This window comes from Abramis brama, assembly GCF_963993115.1.
Source record: "Abramis brama genome assembly, chromosome: 19".
NCBI lineage: Eukaryota > Metazoa > Chordata > Actinopteri > Cypriniformes > Leuciscidae > Abramis > Abramis brama.
The window spans coordinates 21,176,204-21,185,641 of record NC_139981.1 but is presented as its reverse complement, the minus strand read 5'-3'; the positions used below and the strand labels follow the sequence as shown (position 1 = coordinate 21,185,641).

The 9,438-nt window shown below is 39.2% G+C and overlaps 1 protein-coding gene across 1 annotated transcript; it reads left to right on the top strand.

The window, feature by feature from the left end:
• Positions 1–2,291: 2,291 nt before the first annotated feature.
• On the top strand, positions 2,292–9,159 carry LOC311069483 (uncharacterized protein). The gene is made up of 6 exons (XM_084092662.1): positions 2,292–2,486; positions 3,690–3,903; positions 4,028–4,128; positions 4,598–4,713; positions 5,179–6,313; positions 6,580–9,159. Exons 4-6 carry the CDS (start codon positions 4,664–4,666, stop codon positions 6,934–6,936), a joined length of 1,542 nt encoding a protein of 513 aa, XP_083948788.1. The 5' UTR covers positions 2,292–2,486; positions 3,690–3,903; positions 4,028–4,128; positions 4,598–4,663; the 3' UTR covers positions 6,937–9,159.
• Positions 9,160–9,438: the final 279 nt, after the last annotated feature.

The following is a 9,438-nucleotide window of genomic DNA, read 5'->3' as shown; positions in this document are numbered from 1 at the left end:
ACTTTTCTGGCATTTCTGTTTTATTTCGTTATGATTTAGAATGGTAATAAATCTTTATTCGTGTAACACTATGCATTGATCTTAGTGTATCACAGCTGCAAAAATAGGTGATACTGGCGGAGAAAAATGTATAATTGACTGTAACCAACCATATGATCTCTCATCTGGTAATCGGGCTGTCTGATTCTGATGGAAAGGGTGTATGAAACTGGGAAGAGAGTGTTTTATATATTTTTGTGCTGTCAGCTGATTAAAAAAAATGTACTACACACCTAATCGCACCTAAAATTAAAGTTTTTCATATATTTTTATATTCTAATACTTTCACATTGATTCTCCAAAATGATGTAGAAACAACCAGCCGGGCCGGTTCAGTTTTTTACCTGCCCTGCTAAACTGCACAAAAACAGTTATTGCTTTCGTTGTTTTTGACCCATGTAACCTTGTAAACAGTGCTTTAAATGAGAACTCCGGAGAACATTGAAATTAACATTTTTTTGTAAATTTGGAGTGCTGTCAGTACAGAGAACAACGACAAAAATCGGTATTGCCTACACCGTGTTATCCTCTTTTTAAAATTTGCACCCTGTTGACTTCAATGGGGCAAGTTTTAAACCTGCTTTTAGGTTCACAGGATCATAGGTAACTAAACCTATGCGCGTGAACTCGACAGTCGACTACTGTGGACTTCGACCGAAAACAGGATGTAAATACAGGTATGTGCGCTGGCTGAATTAACATCACTTTTATTCATATCTTTCACATCTACTGCAGTCAGATTCACCCGTGTTCACTCTGAAGGAATCATCTAACATGGCTGTGCACTTGTAATGACACATCAAGGATGTTAAGAGGCTAAAAGCAGGTTTAAAACTTGCCCCATTGAAGTCAACAGGGTGCAAATTTTAAAAAGAGGATAACACGGTGTAGGCAACACCGATTTTTGTCGTTGTTCTCTGTACTGACAGCACTCCAAATTTACAAAAAAAATGAGAGTTCTCCTTTAAAGGCATACAATTCAGTTTCCGTTTTTGTCAAACAGCGACCCCTAGAGTCGCTGTGGAGTACTTGTCGTAAATACCACTCACTCTTCCGACCGCGCTTTCTTCGTTTTCTTCGTCGACTCTGCCATGATTCACGTCTGAAATGCGTGCTAGTGTCTTCCATAGAGGCTGCTTCATATGTTGTTGATGTATGTGACGTTGTGCCGTAAAGCAAGTCGTGATTCTCACGAGATTTGCCAGGGTGTCACCTCTCAAACTTGCCTTGCTGGTTTTGCCAGTGGCGAATATAATCAAACATTGCACAGCCTTCACTGCATAAATTATAAATTAAATCTAGAATAATCCTTATTAAAGCTTTAATAGGGGATTGATTTTTCTCTGTATTTTGTTCTTTGATTAACATTAATGACAAACAGCAGCAGGTTTATTAGGCTGCTGTCACCTTAAGGCATGACGCGGCTCTGACACGCATCCAACTCTTTGCTTTATTTAACTCAGTTTAACTCATTTAAGAATATGCTTACGAGGATACTCTACAAAACAGGAATTTTGAAAGTTTTTGTCCGTTCAAGCGCGAAACTCAATGTATTCTGTGCGTGATATTTGAGTAGCCTACTTTTTTTCATCTTATCATGCTTGAATGGTTTAGCAGCACTTGAATGAATAATAGCATGATCGTATACTGTAGCGCAGCCAAAGGATGACAGAAAAAAATTATGCTGTCTAATATTTACTATACTAATATAGGCCTACACTTTTGGTACCAATATGTGTGTAGGCCTATCTTTTGATAGGGTGCCACCGAGACAGCTTTTGTGCCTTTTTTTCTGAGAGTATGCATTAATTGCGTATATACTGTGTTTCACGTGTTAAATTGAAAAAGAAAAATTAATTGCAAAAAAAAAGCCCAAATTTAATTTATTTACTGTTTGCATAGTGGAAGAATTGCTTATGCTTGAACGAGATAGGCTGATAAAGCTTGGAGATGTGAGGTTAAAATATTATTTAAGAGGTTTTGAAATGTATGCCAGTGAGATAAGTTGTCGGAGTATATGAGCAATAAAACCTTTTAAAACTAAAATGATTATAATTAGATAAGCCATATGTTAAGAAATACGCAAACCAGAGAGAGGAGGAGGAAACGCAGCGGCAGAGGATGCGAGAAGAATGGAGTTTGATGCAGGAGCGTCATCATTGCTTAGTGACTCTCCTAGCAACAGGAAACATCTGTTTCAGTGTCGACCAATCAGGAGCCGGTGCAGTCTGTTATTGCTTTCTGAACAGAAAGAGGATATTTTAAGAGCCGAGAGTGAGCTGAATACTACAGGGATTATATCAAAAGCTAGACTTCGACATCTGGGGGCGAAGCGTCAAGCTCACGCGGAGCTGAAAGCGGCTACATTCGGCACAATATGAGCTCTTTTAAACCTCTGATCTGATGAACGCGCGTGCAGGGACTGTTAATGTTGCTTTATAAATAAGGTAGGATCATTTACCTTTGTTAATCATATTGGATTTTAATATCATCATTACATTTTACTGCATGCATTTGTTTATTTTGCAACAGTTATAGGGGTGCACTTATATAATAGTTTATAGCCTATAACAAACCCATTTTATAGTTTGAATTATTTTTTTATTTTTTTATTGGAAAATGCGCGTTCTGTGATTCATTCATTAGCGTGACAGTTGAGTAGCTGAATGTACTGCACTATCACATTATGCATGCATGTTGGACTTTCAGTTATTAAATGTACTTATTTGGTACACTCACTGTAAAAAAGAAAAATGAAAATAACATTCTTAAAAGATAATGTAGCATACTACAGTAAAGAACAGCTACGATACGGTTAAAAAACTATTTTGTTTCAATTTTACCGCAGAATAAATAAATATATATATAAAAAAAGTAAAGTAAAGAGTATAAATATTTTTTTCATTTACGGGAAAATTATATATTTAAAGATGCACTTATTTTTTTTCCTCATTAAAAAGTTTTACCCCTAAAAATGAATTTGTACATTTTAGATGAATTTTCCATTAAAATTACTAACATAATTACAGATGCTTTCATTTACATGGAACAAGTTACCTCATGTGCGCCATGATATCACATGACCAGCAGAATACTGGATCTTTGTAACTCTAATTTTTGGACAATTTTGCTGAATGAATCATAGCTCTACAATAGTATTAAAGTGAAAATTATTGCTTTTGCAGGGTTTTTTATCCATACTAGACAACTGTTATATTGGCCAGAGTGCACCTTTATCAAGACAAAAATACTTTAATGTTAAAATATTGTTAAAATATGAATTGCCTTAATTATAATAATTAAGAATACTGTAAGAATTTTTAATTAATGTATGGTGAATGGGACGTTGCCAGAATTCTCTTACATGAACATCATATGAACTTTGTCATCATGTTGCTTTATGAAATCCTTGTTTTCAGTACATCGTAATAGCTTAAACAGGACCTGTGTTAAAATTATTTTAAAATGATACAATTTAATCACGTTTACAGTAATAACTGATCGTCACCAAAATGGCATCCAATATCGTCCCTGTATTTAAATGCAACTAAAAGAATGTACAGTAAAGACAAAAACCTTATTGGTTTATATTCTCTCTCTCTCTCTCTCTCTCTCTCTCTCTCTCTCTCTCTCTCTGTCTCTCTTTCTAGCGCACACACTGACATGCAGCCCACACTAATCTACCCACCCACGGTTATTGTGCCCCGCACCGCTATTGACAGAGCACACGGCACGTTTCTTTGAACCTGAAAACGCAGCAGCAAGACATTGTGCAACTAAAGCACAGCTTCCTGCAGATGCCATTGCATTTATACTGTGCGATTTGTTTTAGCTTCTTTGAGACAGAACTGCACTGATCTGTATGTAAGGAAGATCAGTGCTAGTTGTCACACATTCACACCAATTTAACTTTAGTCAACTGAAATCAGATAGGAAACAGTAGGATCCAGTAAACGATATCTCTCTCGGTCTTTTTCTCTCTGACTAGGAACCATTAGGCAATGTGTGTGAGCCAGAGAAAAGAGCCTCAGGTGAATAGAGGATTTGTCAGAGAGACGTGTGAGTGTGTCTGCGTGAAGCAGTCCTCAGGTAATTAAAACACAACACACACAGACATTGTTACATAACACACTGACTGTAGTCTAACCTAATCCACTTTACCCATGACATATACCCCCTGTTTCACAGACAAGGCTTAAACCTCCCAGACTAAAATGCATGTTTGAGCTGTCTTAACTCTAGCACTGACATATCTTAAAATATGGCAGAGCCATTGTTTTATCTTAAGATGCAACCAGTAATGTTTTTTTTTTTCCAAGGCATGTTTATAAAAGCTACTTAAATTTCCTAATTGAACTAAGGTCTAATCCTGGCTTAATCTAAGCCCTCTCTGTGAAACCGGGCCATGGTGTTTGAGGACACAGATGATGGCATTGTTTGAAGGTGAATCGTCATCCCCAGCGAGAGATTGAAAGAGAGATCTGTTACATTTGTAAAAATTCAATGTCCATCCAGTTGCAAAGCCAGTTTCACAGAGTCCTTGTGTGCTTATCCGCAGAGTCTTTCCTCTAAGAGTGCCCTCAACGGTCGACAACGTCGAAAGTCGCCTACTTTAAGCGAAAATATGCGGAAGAGGAGGATGTTCAGGGAAGCCTACATGGATATTTACAAAAAGTGAGTGTCGGCTGATATGTGCTGAGACTGCTGATTTTTTTGAGCACAGTTCAGATCTGAACTAAGAATGCCTTTTAAATTCCAGTTCTTAAAATGAATTTACATTCAATAAATTCACAACTGTAACTTTGAATATTGGCTTGACAAAGCCTTGTTTTGAAAAAAAGTTTTGAAAAAAGTTTGGAAGTTTATGGATAGATGGATGGATAGTTAGAGCGATGGATGGGTGGGTGGGTTGATGGATGGGTGGATGAATAATTGGATGGATGGATGGATGGATGGATGGATGGATAGATAGATAGATAGATAGATAGATAGATAGATAGATAGATAGATAGATAGATAGATAGATAGATAGATAGATAGATAGATTTCCAATTAAAAATTTGATTTCAACATTTAAAAATAAATAAAAAATCACATATGCACCATGTCTGATCCTATCTGTCACCCTCTTTGATTTAGTTGCCCATTTCATGTCAGCAACCGTCACATCACCTGTCCCTTTCATCTTCCACCTGTCTGTCTCTCTTACTTGTCTGTTTCTCTCACCTGTCTGTCTCTCTCACCTGTCTGTCTTTCTCACCTGTCTGTCTCTTACCTGTTTGTTTCTCTTACCTGTCTGTTTCTCTTACCTGCCTGTCTCTTATGTCTGTCTCTTACCTTTCTGTCTCTCTTACCTGTCTGTCTCTATCACCTGTCTGTCTCTCTTACCTGTCTGTCTGTCTCTCTCACCTGTCTGTCTATTACCTGTCTGTCTCTTTTACCTGTCTGTCACTCTCACCTCTCTGTCTCTCTTACCTGTCTGTCTCTCTTACCTGTCTGTCTCTATCACCTGTCTGTCTCTCTTACCTGTCTGTCTCTCTCACCTGCCTGTCTTTTACCTGTCTGTCTCTTACCTGTCTGTCACTCTCACCTGTCTGTCTCTCACCTGTCTGTCTCTATCACCTGTCTGTCTCTCTTACCTGTCTGTCTGTCTCTCTCACCTGTCTGTCTATTACCTGTCTGTCTCTCACCTGTCTGTCTGTCTCTCTTACCTGTCTGTCACTCTCACCTGTCTGTCTCTCACCTGTCTGTCTCTTACCTCTCTGTCTCTCTTACCTGTCTGTCTCTCTTACCTGTCTGTCACTCTCACCTGTCTGTCTCTCACCTGTCTGTCTCTTACCTCTCTGTCTTTCTTACCTGTCTGTCTCTCTTACCTGTCTGTCTCTATCACCTGTCTGTCTCTCTTACCTGTCTGTCTCTTACCTCTCTGTCTCTCTTACCTGTCTGTCTGTCTCTCTTACCTGTCTGTCACTCTCACCTGTCTGTCTCACCTGTCTGTCTCTCTTACCTGTCTGTCACTCTCACCTGTCTGTCTCTCTTACCTGTCTGCCTCTTACCTGCCTGTCTCACCTGTCTGTCTCTCTTACCTGTCTGTCACTCTCACCTGTCTGTCTCTCTTACCTGTCTGTCTCTTACCTGCCTGTCTCACCGGTCTGTCTCTTACCTGCCTGTCTCACCTGTCTGTCTCTTACCTGTCTGTCTCTTACCTGCATGTCTCTCTTACCTGTCTGCCTCTCTTACCTACCTGTCTCACCGGTCTGTCTCTTACCTGCCTGTCTCTTACCTGTCTGTCTCTCTTACCTGTCTGTCTCTCTTACCTGTCTGTCTCTCTTACCTGTCTGTCACTCTCACCTGTCTGTCTCTCTTACCTGTCTGCCTCTTACCTGCCTGTCTCACCTGTCTGTCTCTCTTACCTGTCTGTCACTCTCACCTGTCTGTCTCTCTTACCTGTCTGTCTCTTACCTGCCTGTCTCATCTGTCTGTCTCTTACCTGTCTGTCTCTTACCTGCCTGTCTCTTTTACCTGTCTGCCTCTCCTCAGCACCTGATCCTGCGTGAGGAGCGCAGCTGCATCTTGCGCCTGTCTCTGCAGAAGCTGCGTTTCCTAGACGACCCCGAGGTTTACCTCCGCCGCTCCGTGCTCATCAACAACCTGCTACGGAAGATCCACCTGGACGAGGCCCAGAGGGAGAGGGAGAAACAGAGGGATGACAAGGAGGAGGAGACAGAGAGGAGGCGGAAGAGACTGAAGGTGGTGCTCCAGGAGTTCCAGCAGTACAAGCTGCTGCCGTATTCATGTTCCCCAGCCACATGCATCTGTGCCCTGGGGAGCTGCCACACCCTGCCTCCTGATCATGGAGCTTCAGTGCTACTCTACCATTTGGATGACAAAGGATAAGATGTCGTCGTGTGCATGCAGGGGATTTCCAACAGTCCATGACTGATTTCCAGGAGCCAGCAAAAAAAAAGAAGGGGTTTCGGATTTGTGTGCATTTGTGCTTGTGCAAGTCTGCTGGTGAGCATGAGCTCTGTGGTTTGTGACGTGACGGGTGTCTGCCCATATCAGGGTGTATTTTTCCAAGTGGAAAAAGACAACATCATCTTGTTATCATCATTGCCTCGCTCAGTCTGAACTTTGGCCAGACGTTTTGTTTTCATAAATTAGCTTGAGTGAGCTATTATCTTAAAGAGATAGTTCACCAAAAAATGAAATTGTCAACATTTACTCTCCCTCATGTCGTACCAAACCCGTAAGACTTTCGTTCATCTTTGGAACACAAATGAAGATCTTTTTGATGAAATCTGAGAGCTTTCTGTCCCTCCATTGACAGTTACGCAACTACCACTTTGAAGAGATTGTAAAACGAATCGAGCGGTTTAATCCAAATTTTCTGAAGGGACTCGATCGCTTTATATGATGATAACAGATTGAATTTAGGCTTTTATTCACATATAAACATTGATCAGCGAACATAAAGAAGCTCAAACATGCTGCGTAAGTGAACATGCTTGAGCTTCCGTTTACCATAACTGATGAGTTGATGAGTATTTATGTGAATAAAAGCCTTAATTAAATCTGTTCAGCGTATAAAGCAATGGTGTCCCTTGGTAGCCCAGAAAATTTGGGCTAAACCGCTCAATTCATATGGATTAGTTTTACGATCTCTTATGAACTTTAGCGTCAAAGTGTCAGTTGCGTAGCTGTCAATGGAGGGACAGAAAGCTCAGATTTCATCAAAAAGATCTTAATTTGTGTTCTTGAAATAAACAAATGTATTACGGGTTTGGAATGACATGAGGGAGAGTAATTAATGACAGAATTGTCATTTTCGGGTGAACTATCCCTTTAAGCACTGTTTTCAGGGATAAAAAAGGCAAATGAATGCCAAGCACCTTGTTGTTATGTTGTTAAAAAAAATAAAAATAATTGTCAGTTTCAAAATCCTGGCTGCTTCTAGGGTTGAAGTGATTTTACTAAAGCTTTGTTGCTCTAAAATGATTTTTTTTTTATGTGTGTGTGTGTAAGTGGCTACTGATGTCGAACTAGTAATGTTTTTTTTATATTTTTAATTAAGTTCCCATACCTTTAACAAACAAAAAAGAAAAAAAGAAAATGGGAATATGTATGAGGGAAAATGAGAAGTGAAACTAATATTTCTTTCAAGGACTTCTGGTTTTGTCGACTTTAACAGGGTCATAGTGACATGCAACTTTCACGGTCATAATAGTGGGGGAAAAAAGTAAAAAGCTTATTTGCATTTGCTACTTGTGTTTCTTAAGATATTTGCATACAGCCTTTTAAGGCTTTTTGGCAGAAACTGTTATGTAAAGGTGACTCTGCCATCTAGTGTTATGGCAATGAATTCTCAGCAACATAGACCTCTTTGGTTCATTCATTTCAATCATCTGTACTACCTGCAGTTCATAATGCAGTCATCTGTCCCTTGTAACAAATTTAGGTATCAGTCCAGGTTGCCTGGCCAGTATACATGTTCCCAATACCTCCTTTGTACACACATGGATTTTCTACATTTCTGGCTCTTTAATATCTGGATCTGTAAACCCTAACTGTGTGGGTGTCGAATATCTCATAACAATGGCCTACATTCAGTGCAAAAACCCACGGTTTATGATTAACAGGGAAAACAAGGTATACTTGCTCAGTGTATAGTGTAAAATCACTCGCTTTCTTTTACACAGAACCTCAGAAGATCCTGTTCTCGTCTCATATCGCTGTGCATGTCTCACATGTTGGTTACACAAGGTTTTCTAACAGGCAATGTAGTGCAAAAATATTTTGGTACAGTATATAATGACTGGTACTCTTACTATTAATATTTTGTTTGTTTGTTTATGCACATTTGTATGTGTAATGTATTTTTTTTTTTTTTTTTCAATATCTGAATGTAACTGAAATCTAAATTCAGAGTGCTATCTTTTGGACATTTCAAAGCATAGACATGGATATCCAGATTATTTTGAAATGAAGCTATTTTTTGTTTCAAAGAGAACATTATTTCCTCAGAGAATTTAGTGCTATTTTGCCAAAAGATTTAAAAGTAGCATATACGAGAAATGTCTATTTTCATGGCACTGCGGTCAAATAAAATCAAATATTGAATGTTTCACTCAGTCCTTTTTCTTTATCTGTGTAAATAAATATATGCAAATACACAAGTTATGATTTCATAATAATGTATCACATTTATCATCATGTGCGGCCGCCCCCGAGTCCGTAAAGTGATGACGTCATCGCTAGGTGAACGTCACCGCAACAGTGGAGTTGCTAAACGTTTCCTACACAAAAGCAGACAAAAGTTAACTTAATTACACCAGAGGGCGCTTTGCGGCATTAAGAAGCCGAACTCCCCGTTGAGCTGCATTAAAATGTCATGTCTTT

Coding starts and splice junctions, on each gene's coding strand:
- LOC311069483 (XM_084092662.1), top strand. CDS start 4,664: ATGCGGAAGAGGAGGATGTTCAGGGAAGCCTACATGGATATTTACAAA. Junction 4,714..5,178: donor TACATGGATATTTACAAAAA/GTGAGTGTCGGC, acceptor TCTTTGATTTAG/TTGCCCATTTCATGTCAGCA. Junction 6,314..6,579: donor GGTCTGTCTCTTACCTGCCT/GTCTCTTACCTG, acceptor GCCTCTCCTCAG/CACCTGATCCTGCGTGAGGA.